Source organism: Olea europaea, chromosome 1, assembly GCF_002742605.1.
Source record: "Olea europaea var. sylvestris chromosome 1, O_europaea_v1, whole genome shotgun sequence".
NCBI classification, from domain to species: Eukaryota; Viridiplantae; Streptophyta; class Magnoliopsida; order Lamiales; family Oleaceae; genus Olea; species Olea europaea.
The window spans coordinates 12,907,736-12,931,211 of record NC_036237.1 but is presented as its reverse complement, the minus strand read 5'-3'; the positions used below and the strand labels follow the sequence as shown (position 1 = coordinate 12,931,211).

Genomic DNA, 23,476 nt, shown 5'->3' with positions numbered 1-23,476 from the left:
ATGTGTGCGGCGGCTGGACTGCATTGCACCGCTCTACACGGTGGTGAAGCCAGAGCCCAGAGTGGTTGGGACTAGAGTTTGCTGCCTCCGTTTTTTGGTGAGAGAGGGTGGAGATTCTGGCCATGGATTTTTCTTCAAAATCCTTGCCCATAATCTATGGTGCTGGCAATGTACGTGAAGGGGAGGAGGGGATGACCGGAAGTAGAGTCAAGTGGATTTATTGGAAGAGAAGAAGAAACAATTTTGATGTTTTTCTAATTATATTATTCTTTTCTTTTAGTTTTGTTTTATATTAAATGGAAATAATTAAAGAGTTTGGTCGGTTTTACCCTTCTTATTTTGATCATATGATATGCGTGTGATAAAATAATGATTAATTGTAGACTTTGATGAAAACCGTCCAAAGGGACCGTTTGCGACAGCTGAGTGATAGGCAGGTGAAATATTCACCAAAATTTTAAGGTTAAGGACCATTGCACAGGGGACTATAATTTGGAGACTATTTGCATCAATTTCGAATCTAAATGACAGAGAGAAACATAAATAATGTGTGGGCCCTTCACTTCTCACGTTATGGCGTGCAAATTATAGCCTCCATCCTCTGAAGTGAATGAAACATTGGTTGTATGTATGACAACGGAACAGGTTAGGACGGCCATCCTATCCTTATCTCCTACCCTTCGAGAACTTTTAGGGGGTAGAGCAGGGATTAAATACCTCCATTTATTATCCCGTTTGATTATATTTATTTTTAAATTAATTTTTATTTATCAAACATGAATAAACAAAAAAAGATTGTGGAGGGTTCAAAGGATTTGCATAGGGATTCCCCAAAATATTTGAGGCTAAACCAAAAGGCCTTGCATATGCGAAGGACATATATAATAATAATAATATTAATAATAATAAAAAAAAAAAAAAAGTTGTTTAACTCCATTTATAGAGAAAAGTTTCGATAGGATGATCTTATATGCTTACATTGTAAGCTATTCACTCAAATAACTATGTGTGTCTTCTATCCTACTTTCTGTTAAGCTACATGGTCACATAACAACACAGGACAGTCGTATTAAATTTTATTTTACTTCATTTCTCTGTTACTTTTTACTGAATTAAATGATTAAATATTATGTCTATCTTATTTTCAATAAATTTTTATCTCAAAACTCCTGATTCTTATTTTTTTTCTCTCCTTCTACTCCTCTTTTTTGTGAACTTCCTCTTATTTATATTATTAGTATGTAGCCGAAAAATATTCTAATGAGTAAGACGAAATTTTGTGTATCAATGGCATCAATTCAGTGTTGTGTCATATTAAAATGCTACTAGCCATAGCCCAAGATTTATCTACCATGAAGAAAATTACCACAAAACAAGAATTGCTAAATTATCATGTCTCCACCAAAGATTCAATTGCAGGAAACTCTATGGATCTAAAAAACATGGGTTTTAGATTTCATTATGGTGATCAAAAAAGGAAAATGGAACCCCAAATTTTTATAACTTGGATATGAAAATAGAGAAATTCGAATTCATATTATTCATGAAAGTGAAAGTAACAAATGAATCAAACTCTAAGCCAATTACTGTAATCACAGTAATAATTATTCAAATAGATCTGTACTTTATGTTAGGTCTCGCCTTAATTCAACTTGCAAATGGAAAAAAACAATGGGGACACAAAAAATAAGGGAGTACAAATCCAACAATATGCAAAAGAAATAAGGGAAATACTATGAGATGTACACAATGGGTTACAACACCCCCCCCCCCGGCACATGGAGGGGGCCACATACAATAAAAAATAAATATCTAATTAAACAAGGATATAGTTTATGCCGTGTTTGTTTATTGTTTAAAAAAATATCCATTTCCTAATTAAAAAAGGTTAGTTTCCAGCTAAATATTAACAATTTTAATGAGTAGAGGGAAAATAGATAAAAGAGAAGAATAAAAGTAGGAGATGAGACGGGAGAGAGAGAAAAACGAATTACGAGTTTTTTTTAGATAATGACTATTAAAAATAAGAGATATGAAACATAAGAAAAAAATCAAGCCAAAATTAAGCCAAAAGCTTGCACCTCTTTATTTATTTAATTATTATTTTTCTGTCTGCTTATTTTTTAGGATTACATAAACTAACTAAGTAAAATATATAATTATTGATGTTCTTATTAAATTAATTTAAAATAATTAAATATTATTCTTATAAAATATTTTTTAATGGTCTTAGAATAATTTAGATAATATTAGAAATACATGGAGATGTGTTATTAAAAATTAGATTTTGCTTCAAGATATTGAAGATTGTGAGGCTTAAATCTTGATCTCATCATTTTGCCACACCTCGTGTGTTTTAAAACATTGTAAAAATTTAATTCCTTCGCGATTGAAACTCAATACGACTCAGCTCTAATGCAGCTATCTTAGCTAATCCAAGCCATATAGAAAAAGGAAATCATTTCCCTTAAAATTAATTAGGCCATTTTTACTCGAATATAGAGATTCCATTATTAGGTTAACTAATAATGAAAATTTGATTTAATTTCATTGGATAGAAACTACTTTTTAATGTGTTGGTTTTATATATAAGAGGTAAAAATGAACATCCGAATTCTTTGTTTTTACTTTTCGAAGTCATACGACATATATATACACTAGAGAGTTCTGTGATGTTAAAATTTGATAAGAATTGTGGATTTATGAAACTTGTGATTAAAAAAAAGGTAAAAGTTACCGAATTCAATGAAATGTATAGTTAAAAGTGAAGTTTGACCTACTTTTTAGAAAATAAAATTTTACCAAAAATGCACTTAAAATATATGGCATAACAATTGTAAATAGTTCGTCACTCTCTTCATGATTTTTTTATTTTTATTTTAAAGAACCACGTCCTTGACAATGAGGACAAAAGGGTAAAATGATAATTAGTATGTTGCCTTTCCTATTTTTCAAAAAATATATCAATACGATTAAATTAATCAAAAGTCTTAAAAGAAACCTCCATAATATTTTTTATTCATCATTGCACAACATTTTAATATGATTAGTGTGATGCAATACATTTACATAATAAAAATTAAATCCCTTTTCTTTAAAACAGAATGTGTGTGCGTGTGTGTCAAATTTCAAATAAAGATACAAGTCATTCACACTAATCATTTATAAACCCACCACAGCTTAGGATGTGATGTTGAAACTTTCAGTAGAGCGTATGATGTCGACCCAAGGTTGCACAATGTTATCATGACCCATGATAAACTTATATACCAATTAATTGATGTGTGTATATTTATATAACACATATTTGCATGGCTAATTAAAGCAGCTATAATTTTAGGTTAAACACAAAATACCAAGCCTCATGCCAAACCCTATATAAACACATAAAAACTTGAGGTGACGTCGTGTATAGCTTAACCCCCAAAATTCCCATGCAAGTAGAATTTTGACAGCTCAAAGCAAAATGTCAAACTCCATTAATGGTCAATTTCCGGAATTCCGTACTTTCTGTGCCTATATAATCTGCTCGAAAATAATGAATTAATCACTTCTCATAGTTATAAGAAGCTTACAATCTTGAATTACCAAGAACGTCACTTGACTTCAAGAATGGCACTTATAACAGCTGCTCACCTGGCTTTCACTTTCGGCATTCTTGGTATCTTTATATATATAATAAATTCTTCTATATCAGATCTGTATCTGTTAATTTATTATTATTATTATTATTATTATTATTATTTTTTTTTTTTTGGCAGGAAACGTCGTGTCGTTCATGGTGTACATGGCACCAGTGTAAGAGCTTGATTTCTAATTATTTCTTGTTAATTTTAACACTTCCGAAAAAATGCAGCTACAACAATGAATACCCATCAATGGACGATTTCTGGCCTACAGTTTACGTGTTTTTTTTCTTGGATTTCAGGCCTACATTTTACAAGATTTATAAGAGAAAATCGTCTGAAGGATTTCACTCAATTCCTTATTCAGTTGCTTTATTTAGTGCAATGTTGTATTTGTATTATGCTTATCTGAAGAAGAATGTGATCTTGCTTATAACCATAAACAGCTTTGGATGTGTCATGGAAGTAGGTTTTCTGATCATCTTCCTGGTATATGCAACCTATGAATCAAAGGTTATTCTTATCCTTAATTTTATCAAAATTTGGAGTCAGCACGTGAATCCATTTAGGGCACTCCTGAAATTTGATGCTAGTTTTGCTATTTCACTTCATTCAACTAAACAAAACATTACATTTTGCAAATCTAAAGTAGGATATAATTCTTCTTAATTTTACCTCTCCATCCAATTCATACAATTGTACTTTGATGCCATTTTTGCTCTTTCAATCAAGAGAAACTAAAACCTGCTTTCAATGAATTTGGAGCCGAGACATGAATCCTTTTCTAGCACTTATCCAAAACATTAAAATGAAAATTGATCTTATTTATTGCTCTTTCACTTCAAGAATCACAAATTAGGTCTTATTCCCAAGAAATTCAGAGTCTAGACACGAATCTCCCCATTCCACTCAAACTTTTTTTTTCCCCCGCAGATTTATACCGCAAAGATTCTCTTCCTATTCAACATAGTAGCAATGGGATTGGTCGTTGGATGCACATATTCTCTATCAAAAGGGCAGAAGAGAGTTACAATCGTTGGATGGATATGTTCGGTTTTTTCTCTCTGTGTTTTTGTTGCTCCTCTTAGTATTATGGTAATTAATTTTCATTGTCCCTTAATTTAAAATTACTAAAGTTTACAAAATATTTAACGAAATTTCAATAATTTTTTTTGTTTAATATTCCAGAGGCGAGTGATAAAGACAAAGAGTGTTGAATACATGCCACTTACTCTCTCATTATTTCTCACACTATCTGCTGCCATATGGTTCTTCTATGGTCTTTTCATCAAGGATTTCTACATAGCTGTGAGTGCATTATAAGACTCTTCAAATTCATATATTTTAAATTCTCATTTTTTTCTAATTAAAACCCTGATACTGATAAATTTCTCAGCAATAATCTTTTTTCTTCTTTGTATTATATATAAACACAGGCTCCAAATGTTGTTGGATTTTTATTTGGAATGGTGCAGATTATTTTATATTTAATCTACAAGGACAAAAAACAGCAAAATATTCTACCATAAAATAAGCTGCGTGATATATCAACTGACGGAGACCGGAATTCACGAGATCACATGCAGAACACGTCAACGGTGGAGATTGCAGATGTAATTGACCACAATCATGGACAAGCCCACAGAGGAACAAACTAGGAGCCAAATGAACCTAGCATCACAGAATTTTCTGCAGCAAGTGACACCATTTTGTGATACTCATGATATCATTTTACATATACTTATATATAGTCGTATAGTCACAACTTATTCTATAAAAAATAAGTATGCAAAAATAAGATGCTGACTCTGGTCGACTATAATTATGGGTTGACATGTTGAGGAGAAAGTGATAGCATAATATTTGACTTATAATGATAGGTTGACATTAAGAAGTTCTCTGTCGAAATGTGACAGAAAACTTAATTTTATTTTAATTATGGAACCACACTACTTAGTGTGGACAAGTTTCTAGTGAACTATTTTCTTTATTTTAGGAAATAGTATGTCTTAATAGACACGTTTAAGATATGAAATATTATTGACCTGAAATATTTGTCCTAACAGTGAGATGACATTTTATTTATTTTAAATTCTATAATTAATTGTGTAGGCATTCTCAACTTTCAATACCAACACTATCACATTTGTAAAAGTTGGCCATATTTAAAAGGGAAAATATATATATATATATATATATATATTCAACTATCTAGTACACGGACAGACTCAAACTCGAAAGTACTCCTTTTTTACTTTAATAAATAAAGCGTTATATAATAATGAACACAAAGTTCGATAAGTATGAACATAAGCAACTCAATATTGGCTCTGAACCCATCTATTGTGTACTCTACACTAAAAATAAATTAATTACATAACCATCATGCATGATCATATATGATATTTATACGTGATAAACCGATCATATGTAACCATCACATATGATCTTATATGATGTGTGAGTCACCACATAAGTAAAGCTCACACTAATGTCAACACAATATGATCCGATTAATAAATTAGTATTTTATTATACCATTGAGTGTTCGATTGTGGGTGCATACATATACCAAAATGATTTATTAAGTACCACGTTTAGTTTATGTCAAGCAACTGTGATATTAAATGATGAATAAGTTTATGCTTAGTCCTAGCTAGGAATTAAAATTGGTTTGTCGAATTGATGTGTTATAGGATCACTACTGCTTAGCATGTGCTAACAAGATTGCTACTCGAGGTTATCAAGTGAGTTTCCATACGGATTCAAATACCACAGTATTTAGCTCGATTCCGCTTAGTATCACAAATGAATCATGTAGATATAGGTATTCATGTTTCGCATTAAGGTTAAATGCAAATACTTACCTCGTACAATTGGATATGTGTTAAAAAACCTGTATAATCAACTACTTGAAAAGTTGGATATAACTACATTACCTAATAGGGGGAACTGCGAGGTCAAGCATGGCTAAAACTAACAAAAATGGGTTGCATGTGGGTGGCTGCAACAGAGAACCAACACGCATAATATATAAAGGAACTAGAGTGTCAAGATTGATATATAAATCTAGTGATGGCAAAAAATCCATCATGTCCTATCCCGCCCCAAACCTGCCCAATGAAGAGAAAAAAATAATAAAAATAAAATTTTATTTCTAAACAATTCATCCGTTGAAAACTCATTTTGAATTTGTATTTTATTATCTAATAATAGCATAACTCAAAATTTTGAAAATGTAAAAATGTAAAAAATTAAACGGCGCAAAAGCTGCCTCGCCCTTGTTTTTCAAATTGTCTAGTTTTTCAAATTTCTGCCAGATTTGTTTTGTCATTTTCGGTTTAACCACTTACCTATTGGACAAAACAAGAACACCACCGGACTCTACAGACCGAGGCGCACCTGGGTAGCTAGCACGTGATTGGAGCAACGACGCTTGGTAGCTGGCACGCGGGACTCCACCGTGGGCATGTGGGGCCTCCTCCTCTGACGATCAATGCGGACAATTTCCTTCGGACAACAAGACGGACCTTGCGTGGTGTTCGTTTTCAGTTTTAGGTGTTGCTATGAAACTTGGATGATTTTGTCCTTGCGTCTTTGGGATTCATTTTTTACTCAATTGGTTGTTACAATTACTGGTAACTTTAGGATAAATAGTGACAATCCTAAAGTAACATATTTGCGTTTTTCGTAATTTACGGACTCCAATTAGTCCGCTTCGGTAAATTAGCTTATCTCAATTTAAATTTTAGCATTAGCGCATCATCATATGTGGTGAGAATAGGATTGGGGTTACTGTGAAGGGGTAACCACTGCTTGTGCTAGAAATTTAGGAATGATTTACTTTGTTTGAAGTGTTGAATTTAACTGCAAGTTAATAATTGCTCATGTGTAATTGTCTCTATTACTTAAGAATTTGAAATTTTTTGTTAACATACGTATTGCATTGATTATTATGTTAGAACACCTGGACTTGACATGTTCGAATATTCTCTTGATCTAAGATCACAAATCTTACGAAAACTTGGGAATTTAGAACGTTGTATACTATGGCCTTAGGATTACTTTGTGTGATATATTTGTGCATTTGGTGGTTCGGTTTTCTCAAAATGTCTTCTCATTTCGAAGTTGGAATTTTCCAATTTGGCAACAAAAGATTAAGGAAATTTCGGTTCAACAAAAAGTTTCAAAAGTCATAGATGACATTTCCTGTAAACTCGACATAATCACAAAAAAAAAAGTACGATGAACTTGCTTACACTTCAATCATTTTACACCTATCTGACACTATTTTCAGAAAAATTGAAAAACTTGATTCTACAAAAGAACTTTGACAAAACTTTGAGGACTTATATTTGCTTAAGTCCATTCTTGATAAGTTGTACCAGCTTGAACGATTTTTTTAGTTTTAAAATGAAACATTCAAAAGATCTTGATGACAATTTGGACATTTTTAATAAACTTGTTTAAGACCTCGTTAACTGTGATAAAAAGGTGTCTGAAACATATAGAGCAATTATTTTGCTTAATTCCATGTCTGACTCATACAAAAAGGTTAATGCAATTAAGAATGGTGGGGACACCTTAATACCCGAGATTGTCATAAACTCCCTTAAAAATAAAGAGATAGAGATTAAGGCTGAAAAAAATAAGAGGAATAGTGAGTTACATATGATGACTAGTAGGATGAAGTTTAAGCAAATGAATTTGAGTAAAGTTCAAAACAATAGTGATTTGAATACTGATGAGGATAGTAAGAAGAAGGGTAAGAGACGGGATAAGTCTAGAGGTAGGCAATGTTACAATTGTGGTAAGTTTAGACACTTTATTAAAGACTATCCAAAAAAAGAAGGATAAGATGAGATTTGAGGCAAATATGGCTATAGGGTCGAGTAATGACCCTAGTAAGATTTATTGAGAGTAAACCTAATTACTACATGTGTATCTATGTGTAATCATTTCTGCATGTGTGTGATTGCTTAATATTGTTGCATGATTATATGCTGCCTTTCAATGTGTTTGATATGTGCGTTCGCATGAATTTGAGATAATATGATTACTTGGTGTAATTGTTTGCATGCATAGCGGGTTAGAATGCATTAGCAATGTGTTGTATGTCTTTTGGTAAGGTAGAGTATAGAGACCTAAGGGTACATTGTGGTTTGTACCGGAGGTGTGAAGTGTGGTATTTGGATCACGAGTGGAGAAGTGATTAAACATTTAAAATCCTTTATATGTAAAGAGACCCTAATCAGATGTGGCTTTGTGGCTTGCAATCACCACCATAGCCTTGTCCCTTTGTGAGTGACAAAGAAGGAATGCAACCATAAATGAATAGAGATGTGGGTTGGAGTTTTTGTTGGTTGGTTGATATTGATTGGTAAGTTTAATATGAGCCCGGAATCCATCAATTGAAGATCAATTCCACTACAGTTTCAAAAGTTATAAAAAATAATAATGAATAGACGACTTTGGTATTAATTTTTTTTTTTTTTCATTGTAAAAAAATTATGCTATATAGATTAATATGATATTATTTTTGCACTTTGGTAAAACAAACTTGAAATGAACTCATAATTGTTTTTTATCAATATATTTTTTTATTTTGTTGTTTTTCTAATGAATTTTCATTTGTTTCCAATGCTAAGCCTTTTCACCGCCAAGATTTGAAATATTTAAGTAGGTGTTATCGCTTAGATTTTATTTATTTTTAAAAGTATATTAAAATTTAAGTGTTCTCAACTCATATTTTAAGAAGATTTTATTAAAATTTAGGTGTCCAAACTCAAAATTTAATATGTTCCATAAAATTAAGGGGGTGTTTATTTTAGTATTTTCAAATTATTTTCAATTTTCAATTTTATAAAATACCTAAAACTTGTTTAATTTTGTATTACTGAAAATACGTTTTTGAAAATAAAATTAAATTTATACTATAAAACACAAAATATGGGATAAAATTAGGGAAAGGGCCCTTGTAAATGTCAGCCCCCAACCAATCACAGGGGCCAGCTCTGCCCCCTGTATATAGGGGCCCTGTACTAGCAGCAGGGCCCATAAAATGAATCAAATTCCTCATTCTTTGATTTCGAAGATGATGTAAATTCATGGAAGAAAGATAGCTAGAAGTCAAAAACTTGAGCAGGGTGCATGTAGTTGTAAAAAATGATGACGACTACTCAACGACTCATTCATTATTCAATTTTGTATTACTGAAAATACGTTTTTGAAAATAAAATTAAATTTATACTATAAAACACAAAATATGGGATAAAATTAGGGAAAGGGCCCTTGTAAATGTCAGCCCCCAACCAATCACAGGGGCCAGCTCTGCCCCCTGTATATAGGGGCCCTGTACTAGCAGCAGGGCCCATAAAATGAATCAAATTCCTCATTCTTTGATTTCGAAGATGATGTAAATTCATGGAAGAAAGATAGCTAGAAGTCAAAAACTTGAGCAGGGTGCATGTAGTTGTAAAAAATGATGACGACTACTCAACGACTCATTCATTATTCAATAAGTTTATTTTATTGTTGTAATTACTCAACTTTATTTATTTCTATTATCAGTATTTAAGCCTATAATATTTGCCTACTTGCTATTGCAATCTTATTATTCACAGTCACATTCTAAATTCTCAATTCATATGATTAAAATTTTATTTCTTTATATCCTATTTTTTGTCAATTCAATTTATTATTTTTGTAGCAAATTATTTTTGTAAGATTCATCAACTTTAAAATTTATATATTACTTGATAATATATTAACATAAATTTGTTCTATTTTATTCAATAATCAAATTCTTTGAATAAAATGTTATAAAAGATTATCTAAATGTTCCAAACCAAAGGTCTTTTTTCTGTTTTCTATTTAGAGAAACAATTTTTTAGAATGATAAATCAAAGGGAAAATTGCAGCTAAGGTACAAAACATTTCGTTTATTAGCAGACTTTATTTAAACCTTTCGTTTGTGCCATCAGAGGTACCAAACCTTCAAAAAATTAGCACCTAGAGTCCAAATTGACAAGAGCCGTTAGTTTGACTGTTATTAACCAAAAATTAAAAGTCTGACCAATTGTTGACTGATTTTTAAAGGAGCAAATGTGTAATTTTACATTTTCATATAAAAATTTTAAATAAAAGAATAAAAAATAAAAAAACAAGGTTGCACTTCCTTAAACTAAAAGTAAATGAGACTTGCTCTATGCAAATAAAAATGCACTTCCTTAAACTATAGATGTAATGTGCTCTTTAGAACTCCAACTCAACATCTGAGAATGCTGAAGTTTATACTTTATGCAATACTTCTTTCGAACAATTGTAGGAATAGTTTCGTAAATCCATACTTGAAAAGCAAGTAGGAAATCACGAAGTCTATACTTAAGAACTTTTTATCAATAAATTTTTTTTTCCTCTCGATCACACTATAAAGTTCTTTAACCCATGGAAAAAAAAATTCATTTCTTTGAACGTCGAAAGATAGAAAAAATGAATCATAATTTCCCTTGTGATACGGTGTACCAAATATGAAGGATATAATCAAATAAACTATACATAAGAAGTGTTTCTAAATCTGCCAGTTCATACTGTAGATAAAGATGTAGTTGACATAAATATAATTTATATGATTCCATCATTTTTATTTGGTACATCATATCACAAGGGAGTTGATGATTCATATTTTTGTTTTTTGAAGTTTGCGGAGATGAATTCTTTTTCAAAGGGTAAAGAACTTTTTAGTGTAACCCTATCATTCTCTGAAGAGTGTGTTTAATCAAAGAAGGAAGAACATTTTTACTGAAAAGAAATTCTCAAAGTATAGACTGAGCGAATTCCTACTTGCTTTTCAAGTATGGATTACGAAACTATTCCTGCAATTACTCGAAAGAAGCACTGCATAAAGTATAAACCGCAACGCCCTTGGATGTTGAGTTAGAGTTCTGAAGAGGATGTTTCATCTATCAGTTTAAGGAAGTGTATTTTTTTATTTGATTAAACTAAGCTTTATTTATTTTTGTTACTTATTTTATGTCTATAGCGATTTTTTGATGTTATTTATATCTTTTGATTATATATTTTTCAATTTGAAGTAAATGCCGTCAGGCCTCTTGAGGCATAAGAGGAGGAATATATTGTTGGCTTATTTATCGGAAGAAAGAATGAAAGAAAGGATATTGACATGGATGATGAAGATTTTGAGCATTCAGTTGTTCGACGGAAAAAGTTACTGAATACAGGTCAAACACCATCTATATGGTCGACCCGACAGTCTGTTTGAAAAAAAATGGACAAAGGGAAGAATGATGAAGTTTGTGAGCATTTTTTTTTTTCTTTTTACTCTTTCTCTACCATTTCTATCTATTGCTTCTTATTCTATAATTTTTTTTTGAAGTCCGATGGTTCAGTGAAGAAATTTTGAAATGGTTTTAAAATATTGGCTGTAACAATGTATATCCTTTAAGACTGTACAAACAGCTTTACCCAATCGAATTTATGTAAGTGATCAAACTCTAGAATGAGTTAGTATTTTAGACGAAATGATTAACTAAGAAGAAAGCTTAAAAGTCTAAATAAGCACGTCTTCATTACATTAACTTAAACCTTTATTCCAAATTTCACGTACATTTGAAGTACTTACGAACAAGTACTTATAAATAAACTTGATTAGACTGCATCAGGAAGTTGGCAGCCAAAATCTTCATGGACGTTTAAAAGGTGATCGATTAGCAGATCATACTTGCCAAATAGATAATTACGAGAAAATGCTAGTTAATGCAAAGAAAACAGAGTCCACATAAAAACAAAAGGCAAACCTAAAGAACCATTAAAAATTAATTTTCAGCTTCTTCTCAAAATAAAATGTAAAAAAATTGACTTCACCTTATTAAGCATTTGATGTAGGAGGTTCCAAATCAAGTGAGTTCGAGATGTCAGATAGCATGTTGATGGCGTTGAGATACCATGAGGTGGCAAATCGTTACAAAGATGAAAAGCGATTGCAATACTTTCCTTAATTGAGGCAATTTTGACACGTTTTTGATAATTTGGCCATAATTTTGGCTACTGTTATTAAAAACTCAATTATGACCCCAATTCGGAAAGTTTTTTTCGGCACGCATGTCGTGGTATGCTTGGTGGGCATCAATTTCAAAGCCAAAGTTCGTTGTTTTTCCTTTCGAAATTCAATTTTTAGTTTCTTTTCCATTTATGGTAATATTTCTTTTGCCTTTTTCTAGTTGATTAAAAATTCGATTTGAGCCAAATTTTTGGCAAGTTACCTCCTTTATTCTATATTTTATTTTGGTGTGATTTTCGGGATTTTGTTATTTTTGGTAAAACTTTCATAATTTTATATTTTCTCAACTATTTAACCTAACTAATGGGTTAATTTTTGTAATTCTGAAATCTTAATAATATTGAGTGAATTTCAGAGAAGTTTCTCTGTGTTTTGATCGTTATTCGTTCGTTTACTTTTTTCTGTGAATTGTTTGTTGCAACAAGCCTGTAGGATAATCGCTATCGTGCCCGACGTCAGTATTATACTTCTTTGTATTCCTATATTTCTTCACGCACCAAGTATACTTGAGCAAATTAGGCCCAATACCCTCAAACGTTAACTAATTTGACTAATATCAATTAACTAGTTAAATCATTTGAGGACATAATTAATACATTCTAAAATTACCAAACCCCCTAAAATCCAAATGATAGTCCCAATTCCAGGAACCTCTCAAAAAGAAACTCTATGGCGTATCAGTAGGACAACACTACATGTACATTAAGGTTTATATAATGTCCCATGACACTTTATCATTTGTTATTTTAAAATAGAGTCAACTTTTTCATTTAATCTTTTCCCTCTACATCAATTCGGTCACTTTTTTTGGCTTTTTCTATACAAACAGCAAAAGCCATTTCAGAATAGATTGCTCATTTTCAAATTGTTACATTGCAAAAATGTCACTGGAATCTTCTTTTTGGGTAAGAACTCAGCAATATTCAGTGTCACATTCAAATTTGCGACGGATAAGCAAGTTTTGAGAATAGTTCTTCCGTGAATACTATGGGGTTGGCCTGTTTGCCACCATTCCAGACTACTGGAACACCACGAGGGTTTGATGGAGTTGGTGGAGGATAAATAATTCATTTCATTGTAGATATGTAATTAATGTCCTTCTAGTTATGCAATTTCGAGCTGCTAAAGTCATTTTACTCACTTTTCTTAGAATTGTACCTCATATCTAAATAACACTGAAGTGACTTGTTTAGATTCATCTCGATTTTATTACCTTGAACTTGAACACATATACATCTACCATATAAAGTCGAGTAAATAACAATAGTAAGTTGTCCTGCTCTGCTTATTACTCGGACTTTTGGATCAAGGCATAATCCAGCAATGCAGAACATTTCTTACTCAAACTTCATCAGTTTCCTTCCTCGGCCAAAATTTTTTGTCATTTTCGACTGTTACTCTTAGGCTTGGAACTCATCTTATTCATTGTTTTTCACAATAGAATAGGCAGTTCTTAAGAATCCTTCACTTGCTGAAGCAACAAGAAAGGTAAACTTTAAGCTGAGGATCTCTTATGAAATAGTTGTGTTAAATCAGTAGTTAGATTTGATATTTGGTTTCTAGAATTGGAATAGAAGTTTTGGAAGGATATAGTTAGGATGGTTTTTCTTTTTCTTCTTTCTGGTATAAATTAGTGGTTTCATCTTTAAAAAAAAAAAAATAGTTTTGGATCTTGTAGTTTTTATTTAAACAACATTTGACTCGCTTATCTTCTTTATAAGTGTTTATTAGAACAAATTAGAAGAAATACAAAGATAAGGTGAATGCTTGTGAAGTCCTGATCTTGAAGAAGCATATCATGTCATCCGCTCTGCAAATTCGAATCTTTCTTTAGCATGTGTTTTTTGAGGCCTTGTTGCAAGCCCAGCTTTGAGCAGAAATGGTGTTGGAAAATATGGAGGAGAAATGGAGTAGAAGCAAGAATAATATCGCAATAATGCAACAACAAAAATAATTAACACCAGAACTTGATAAGAACAAGATCAAAGGCTCGAGCGCTTAATCGCTATCCTCAAATTATATTTGCCTCCTCTCAAGATTGATTGAGATGTTTAAAAATTTTGGCAAACCGTTCGTAGAATTATATCACACCTTATAAAGGATCTAGCACTAAAGTACAAGTGCGACCCTCCAAAACTTTAAGAACACAATGAAGAAAAGAATATAAATGTGAATCAAGAATTTGATCTTTGATATTGGAATGAACATGGATAACAAATGTTTCTCACTTGTTTTTGGCTTGAAATGCATCGCCTATATATAGGTTATCACCAATGTGCACGAATTGGTGCCAAAATAGGTCGAAAAGCTACCACAATTCGGAGTTGCAATGATAGGAAATCAACCTCCAATGGTCAATTTTATATAACTATGCAACTACATAGTAAAAATCTATTTGACAGCATTTTAACTCTAATACCCTTTTTTGATTTTTCTTAATATTTATTCATCCCATTTCATTTTTTCTTAAATGTAGAACAACATTTCAACAATCCCCCACTTGTTCAAAATTCGAGAAAAATATTTTATACTCAAATCATACGATACTTATACAAAGGACTAGATATCTTTCGATTTGAATCTAACAATAGTGTAATCCAAACAAAGTAAAGTCAGAATCAAAGGTAGCTGTAGTTTTGAACTAGTTATTCCATGTGATAATACTGGTTCGAACACATACACAAGTACCACATGTTCTCAAGTTTCTCATAACTCGCTTAGCGTTGTTATGGCCTTGCACTCATCTTATTCGACCAACTTTTAAGAGAGAAACTCCAACTCTCAATTGAGATGACACCATCTCGAAATTTGTTTAAGTAAAATTCTTCTAATACCTTTGTTACTTTTAGAAGTACTCGTGTTTTAGCGCTGAACTTTATTAAGAGCTTTAATGCTCAACCCACATTTCAGTAACGACCAGCATTATTTTACCTAGGATAGGATTATTGCAGATTTGAATAATGCTGAACCATCCCACATATCAAATGACTTATTTTTGCCCTTTGAACCCGTGTATTACCTTTTAAGTGATGACGGGTAGGGTTGCTACCATTGGTGGACCTTTATTGCGAAAGGATTTTCAACCCCATCTTACTCGAAGTAGATGTCACTAAATCTCTATTTAATGGTTTAGTTAAAGGATCCGCTAAGTTCTCTATTGACTCTACACAATTTAGGAAAATTATTCCATCTTCGATTAATTTCCTTATGTAGTCGTGTCTTAGACTCATATGTCTAGACTTTCTATTATATACCTCATTGTATGTCTTCGCTAACATGGCATGACTATCACACATGATAGGTATTGAAGACATATTGTTCAATTCCAAAAATATCTCATAGAAGAGATCTTTAAACCACTCAGCCTCATTCCCGATATCCGATAATGCTAGAATGTGTTATACATGTTTGTTTCTTTGATTTTCAAGAAACAGCACCTCCTTCAAGAGTAAGCACTTAACCTGAGATGGATTTACTTTCACCTGTGCTAGATATCTAACTAACATCGGTAAATCCCTCCAATACATTCGAAAATTTATTATATTGTAGGCTCAGGTTCTTTAGTTTCTTTAAGTATCCAAGAACTCTCCCAATAGCCTTCCAATGATCGTTGCTTGGATTGCTAATAAACATAATAAGTTTACTTATTGCATAAGCTATGTTCGGTCTTGTGCATTGAACTGCATACATAAGACTCCCTATAGCACTTGCATATTCCAATTGAGCAATCGTCCTTCCATTATTGTTTACAAGTGTCAGATTTGGATCTTTTTAGGTACTATATTCCTTTACGTTCAAGTGTTTGAACTTATTTATCACAAGCTTGATATCATGTGATTGACTCAAATGGTAACTCCCATAAGTCTTTGTGACTTTGATACCCAAAATGGTATCCACATGTCCAAGATTCTTCATTTTGAATGTGGAAGATAGAAACCTCTTTGTTTTTTCTATATCGTCGATGTAATTACTCATAATCAACATGTTATCAACATATAAGCATATAAATGTCACATAATTTTCACAAATTTTGAAATATAAACATTTATCTACACTATTATGTTTAAACCCAAAAGATATAATTGCTAAGTCAAACTTCTTATGCCATTTTTTAAGTGCTTGCTTCAAACCGTATAAAGATTCACCAACTTGCATACCTTATGTTTATTCCCAGGTAGGGTAAACCTTTCGGGTTGTTCTATATAGACCTCCTCATTGAGATCTCCATTTAGGAATGCCGTCTTGACATCCATTTGATGAACATGCAAGTCATATATTGAAACTAAAGCGAATAATATCCTAATGATGTTATTCTAGCAACTAGTGCATAAGTATCAAAATAGTCTATTCTTTCCTTTTGTATATATCATTTGGCTACCAATTTAGCCTTGAAAGTATTTAAGGATCTATCAACGTTATATTTTATCCTAAATACCTATTTGCATCCAATAGGTTTGGATCCCAGTGGTAAATCAACAATTTCTCAAGTATTATTGGATATTATCGAATTCATTTCGTCCTTAATTGCATCCTTCCAAAAGATGCTGACACGTGAAGCCATAGCTTCTCTATAAGTCTTAGAATGGTTTCCACTTGTAGAACAAAAGGAATTGTTATTACAATATTCAACTCGTTTCCTTCTACTACGTAAAAAAAGATAAGTTGAGAATCGATTTCATCTGGTCCCAAAGACTTCTCAACCCAAGTTCTCTTGCTTCTTCGTGGTTCACTAGATTAATCATCTTTAAAAGACATTTGATCAGGTGTCCCACTTGAGCTAGGGACAAATTCAAGTTTTTCCCTCAATTCATTATTCGAAGATAACAAATCCTCAAAGAACTTCATATCGTTGGATTCAATAATCACATTGGACTCCAAGTTCAGCAATCTATAAGATTTGCTATTATTCACATATCCCACAAAGGCACATTTAATGCCTCTTGGACCAAATTTGGTCCTATTCGGATTTGTGTTCTTGCAATAAGTAAAACACCCTCACACTTTGAAGTATCCAATATTTGGTTTTCTTCCTTTCCACAATTCATTAGGAGAAACCTTAGTATATTTCGAAGGAATTCTATTATGTATCCTACATGTACTTAATAAAGTTTCACCCCACAAGTTAAATGACAACTTAGCATGAATAAGTATGGCATTAACCATTTCAACTAAGGTTCTATTTTTTTTCTTTCAGCTAAACAATTTTGTTCGGGTGTCCTAGGTGCAAAACATGGTGAATAATTCCATGTTGTTCACAAAACAAGTTAAAATTACTGGAAAAATACTCACCACTTTTATCACTTAAGATTTTAATTTTCTTTCCTAGATAATTTTCAACCTCATTTTTGTATACTTTAAACATATCAAAATTTTCACTTTTATGCTTTATCAAGTAAACATTCGTATATCTAGAAAAGTCATTAATAAAGGTAATAAAATACCTATTTTCACCCCTAGTTAACATACCATTTATTTCACATATATCGGTATGAATAAGTTCTAAAATATTAGAAATCCTTTTCACATTATGATAAGGCTTTTTGATCATTTTAGATTCTATACACATTGCATTTACTTTCACTATTTTCATCATATGAGATCAATTCACAATTTTTCATGTGTTTCATGGTACTTATTCCAACATGACCTAATTTAGTATGCCATAATGAAAATAAATCCACAACATAAGCAAAATCAGTTTTATTAAATTCATTTTCACGGTACATAATTTGATCATTCCTTCACAAGAATAACCTTTTCCAACAAACTTCTCGTTAAGATATAATACATGTTTTTCGAACTCGAATACACTTTTAATACCTGATTTGCCTAAGAGATTTCCACTAACCAAGTTTCAATACATTTGTTAGAGTAACGGTTTTCCCGGACGTGAAGATAATATCAACATTTTCCTTGCTAATTACTTTGGACCGCACTTCGTTATCCATTTGAATCTCTTAACTTCCATTCATCTCATGATATGTTTTGAACAAGGATTTATCATATATACATGTATGGTTGCACAAGTATCATACTACCACCCGGATAATTTTCCTTTGATAGCATTTATTTCACTTATGGTGGCCATAACTTTGTCCTCTTGGATGGAACTCACTTTTTCATCGGAGTTGTTTTGTTTTCGATGTCTACATTCTTTAGCGTAGTGACCAAATTTTCCACAAACAAAACATCCTCCTTTAGTCTTCTTCTTGGACTTGTTAAAGTTTCTTGAAGGCTTCCTCTTGTTGAATTTTGTAGGCGGATCGGATTTTTCAACAGCATTTGCCTTGGAAGCTCCTTCCAAAGAGTTTTCACTCTTGTCACGTAATCGGGATTCTTCCTCAATCCGAAAATATTTTTACAATTGTTTCAAAGAATAATCTTCGAAACTATGCATTATTTTCTTCCGGTATCCTTTCCAAGTCCTCGGGAATTTAGAAATTATAGCCCCACTTTAAAAGTCTCCTAGATTTCAATCTTCACCGCCTTTAATTTGTTGACAATCACTTGCAACTCATACACTTGGGGAAGAAGGGGAACATTTCTAATAATTTAGAATCAAAGTATTTAGAAATCAAAAACTTCTTTGTACTTTCCTCTTCAGTTTTGTATTTACTTTCCAACGAGTTCCAGATTTCCTTTGCCGAAGAAGTGTTGTTATATAGATATATCAGCGATCTAACAAAGCATTCAAAATATGACCATGACAAATCAACTCATCTTCTTGGCATTTTTGTCTCTTGGCCTTGATTGCTTCAGTTTCTCTATTTGTTGGTTCCAGCAAAAGCGCCAAATCTAGATCAAGAATGTAGAAGATCTTCAATGCCATTAATACGAATTTCAACTTATCTTGCCACCGCGTGAAGTTTGTCCCATCAAACTGATCCAATCGAACCAGATCTTGATTTATAAGTTTTATGGTCACCATGGTTGTCTCATTCTCCATCGCAGGATAAATATAGTTTGAGATTGTTGGAAAATATGGAGGAGAAATGGAGTAGAGACAAGAATAATATCACAATAATGTAACAACAAAAATAATTAACACCAGAAATTTGATAATGATAAGATCGAAGGCTCGAACGCGTAATCGCTGTCCTCAAACTATATTTGTCTCCTCTCGAAACTGACTGAGATGCTTAAGGATTTTGATAAACGGATCGTAGGATTATATCAAACCTTGTAAAGAGTGTAAATGTGAATCAAGAATTTGATCTTTGATATTGGAATGAATATGGATCACAAATGTTGTTCACTTGTTTTTGGCTTGAAATGCATCACCTATATATAGGCCACGACCAATCTGCACAAATTGGTGCGAAATAGGTCAAAAAGCCACCACAATTTGGAGTTGCAACGATAGGAAACCGACCTCCAACAGTCAATTTTGTATAACTATGTGACTGCATAGTATAAATCTATGCGATAGCATAGAACAACCCAAAGTGGCCCTAGAATTCCCTACAATAAGTCATGCGACTGCATAGTAAAAATCTATGCGACAACATAGAACAAGGTTTTACCTCTAATATCGTTTTTTGATTTTTCTTAATATTTATTCATCCCATTTCATTTTTTCTTGAATGTTAAACAACACTTCGACAAATGGTGCTTAATGGGACTCTATGGGGTGAACGATAAAAAGTGGCGGTGCAATTTCCTGCTAAGTTGCGTGGCCTACCCTGGGGTGATGCACTAGAAAGGAGATTAAGATGATTATGTGTCCATGGGGTCATGTTGAGTGGTTTATACGACATAGATGGCACCCATGAGCTTCTAGGGAGCTCAAATTAAACACGGATGTAGCAATCACGACCGTGGAGGGTGTCATAGATGTAGGAGCCATCACGAGGGTTCAGTTTGATAATGTGGTGGTGGCTTTAGCATAGAAGGTGTTCAAGTTTTGTCTATTGAGGATAAAGAGACAATAGCATTGCTAAAGAAAAGGAGACGGGACAGGGTTGACGAGGATTATGATACAAATAATGATCAGATGTTGAATGAAAGACATATGTGATATATCGATGAAGTAAAGGTGAAGATGTATTTTGATGAGGCAAGAATAATCTATAAGTGGCATTGGAAACATTCAATGATAGACGATTCATATAGGACTAACAAGCTCTGATTAATAGTTATGATGTCTATACAATTTTTATTTTTTATTTTTATTTACATTTTGCAACCTTTTCGTTAAATGTGAGATTGCATTTTGTGTAACTTTTTAATTAAAATATCACACACAATCAATTTCTAACCGAACAACCCCTCTTTGGCTAAGCTAATTTCTTATAGATCTTAATTTATTTTGTTTTGTGTCAAATATAAATCAAACTTTCATGATATGGAAAATTATATTATACGTCACTTGTTAATTAAAAATAACATACATCACTATTAATTAAAACCAATAGAAAAAGTCCCATTGAAATTAAAAAAAGCTCACTTAACTTTTGCATAGTATTTTTTACTTCCAAAATACTTTTCATATAATTTTTCAAAAAACTTCTGATTTTAGGAGTATTTCTATAAGTTGCCCTTATTTTTTTAAACCATTTTTTTGTTAAAAAAAAGATTAAACTGTTAAAAGAGGAGATATAAATTTAAATTTATTTTTCAACAAATCTATTTTGTATAGAATGAATTTATTGTTTCATAATTGACTCATGATGTAGACAAATTTCATAAATTGATGGCTGCGATATTTAAATACGCCTTTCTCTTTCTATTACGAAGTTAAACAATTCCATTTAGAATATTAAATAGTTAAATATGAATCATATTTATAATTACAAACAATAAATTAAGTCTGGTTCTCAATAAAAAATTTGATCAATTCCTTTAAAAAAAATAAAAAATTCAAATCACCATCGCTTCAAAGCAGACAGAAATCTTGGGACTAAGCCTCGCGGCCGTCGCCACCGTCCTAATGCAATTAAAAATGTGTCGAGCTTTTAATGTAAAATTAATTTGCCATGCACGTAAGAATACACGTTGAAGATTACTCTCTTTTTAACTTAAAAGTTTTAAGGGAAAATTACATAAGTAGGAGATTAAGTATGACATATTTCAAAATTAAAAAAACAAGTTTTAAACTTCAAAAATCAGATTTTTATTAAAATTTATTTATGATTTAATTAATTAATTATTTTATTAATTAAATATATTTAGGTCACATATCTGTACAATTTGATCACAAATTAACAATCAAATCAGAAATTTTATGTCACAAATTCAAAACTTTTGTAGGTCAATTTGTACATCGATCACAAATTGAAAAATTAATTAATCACGGGTTGATTTTTAGTCACAACTTATTTTTCGATCACAAATCAAAAATTTTATAGGTCACATATTATTTTTCAATCACAATTAAAAAAATTATAGGTCACAAATCACAAATATTATAAGTCACAACTTATTAATTTTTTAGGTCACACAATATTTCTTAGTCGCAATTTATCTTTTTCATTGATCACATATTGTTTATTGGTCACAGGTTAAATAATTCACTAGTTACAATCAACCAAATAATCTGGAATTATGGCCACTACTTCAACGCTACCTCCAACAGCACCACCACCATTGTAGCCAGAACCACCACCACTGTTGCCAGAACCACCACCACCACCACCTGACAGCAACACCGTCGCCGTGCAAAACCATCACAGCAAGTACAACACCACCGGCCACCCTTACTATTGCAACGCAAACCACCACCACATTAACAGAAACTAATCACTAAAACAATGAAAAACAAACCACCGTCGCCCGTGCCATCCCACACACAAACCATCATCCACAACCACCATTGTCACCGTCGACCATCGCAGCCGCCATCTTGAGACAACCACTACCGGCCCAACCACCACCAAGATCACACCACAACCCACTACCAAACTTCCCGACCACCACAGCGCCGCACGTGCAACGGCATCACAATATTCGACGGCGTCTTTACTTCCGACAATGTTTTCTGGCGAACGTAGTGCCGCTTCGAGCTGCACTGTCAAAGGCCACCATAGTCTCACCACCATCACGATTAGGAGTGCCACCGTTGTCATCCCTACCATAGCACACCATCACCAAAAAAATCCCCAAAACTTGGCATCGCCGCTGCCACCACAATGAACATAAATGAAAAAAGAAGCCTCATCTATGAACCCTTAATTTTAACTCTAGGGATTTTTGTAATTTCTACAAGTGGTTTTAACTTAAGGGTTCAACATATGGGAACATAATCAATACGAGTATTAAATTCACAATCTTGCTGCCTGTACAGGCCTTGTGAAATCTTGCTGCCTGTACAAGCCTTGTTTCACAAGGCATGTACAGGCCACACACATTATAGGGCGTGGGGTAATTTTTTTCTTTAAAATAATCATCCACCCCCGCTCACCCAGCATGTGAGGGGGCCGGTACATCAGGCATTATTCTTAAATTCAAAGGGTTCAACATATCCCATATAATCAATACAAGTATTAAATTCAAATCTTACTCCTATCCATTTATGAATATTTTATTAGTGTCGCGAATTTTAATAAATATGAATTGTCATGCTTGTGGGTGGAAATGAAAATTAACATAGATAAATATAGGTGTCCTTTTATGTCAGTATAAGCTTTTTAGGCGAGGTTCAAAAAATTATCATATATTTGGTAAGTTATTTTATAATAGACCATAATTATATTCACAAATCACACTATGGGATTTGTTTGTTTCATCACATTTAGTTTACAATGAAGATTCCTAATTTTTGCATTGTCACACT

General features: G+C 32.3%; 1 protein-coding gene across 1 annotated transcript; it reads left to right on the top strand.

The window, feature by feature from the left end:
- Positions 1–3,612: 3,612 nt before the first annotated feature.
- LOC111383375 (bidirectional sugar transporter NEC1-like) lies at positions 3,613–5,562 on the top strand. The gene is made up of 6 exons (XM_023007793.1): positions 3,613–3,661; positions 3,762–3,798; positions 3,929–4,139; positions 4,560–4,721; positions 4,815–4,934; positions 5,063–5,562. Exons 1-6 carry the CDS (start codon positions 3,613–3,615, stop codon positions 5,153–5,155), a joined length of 672 nt encoding a protein of 223 aa, XP_022863561.1. The 3' UTR covers positions 5,156–5,562.
- Positions 5,563–23,476: the final 17,914 nt, after the last annotated feature.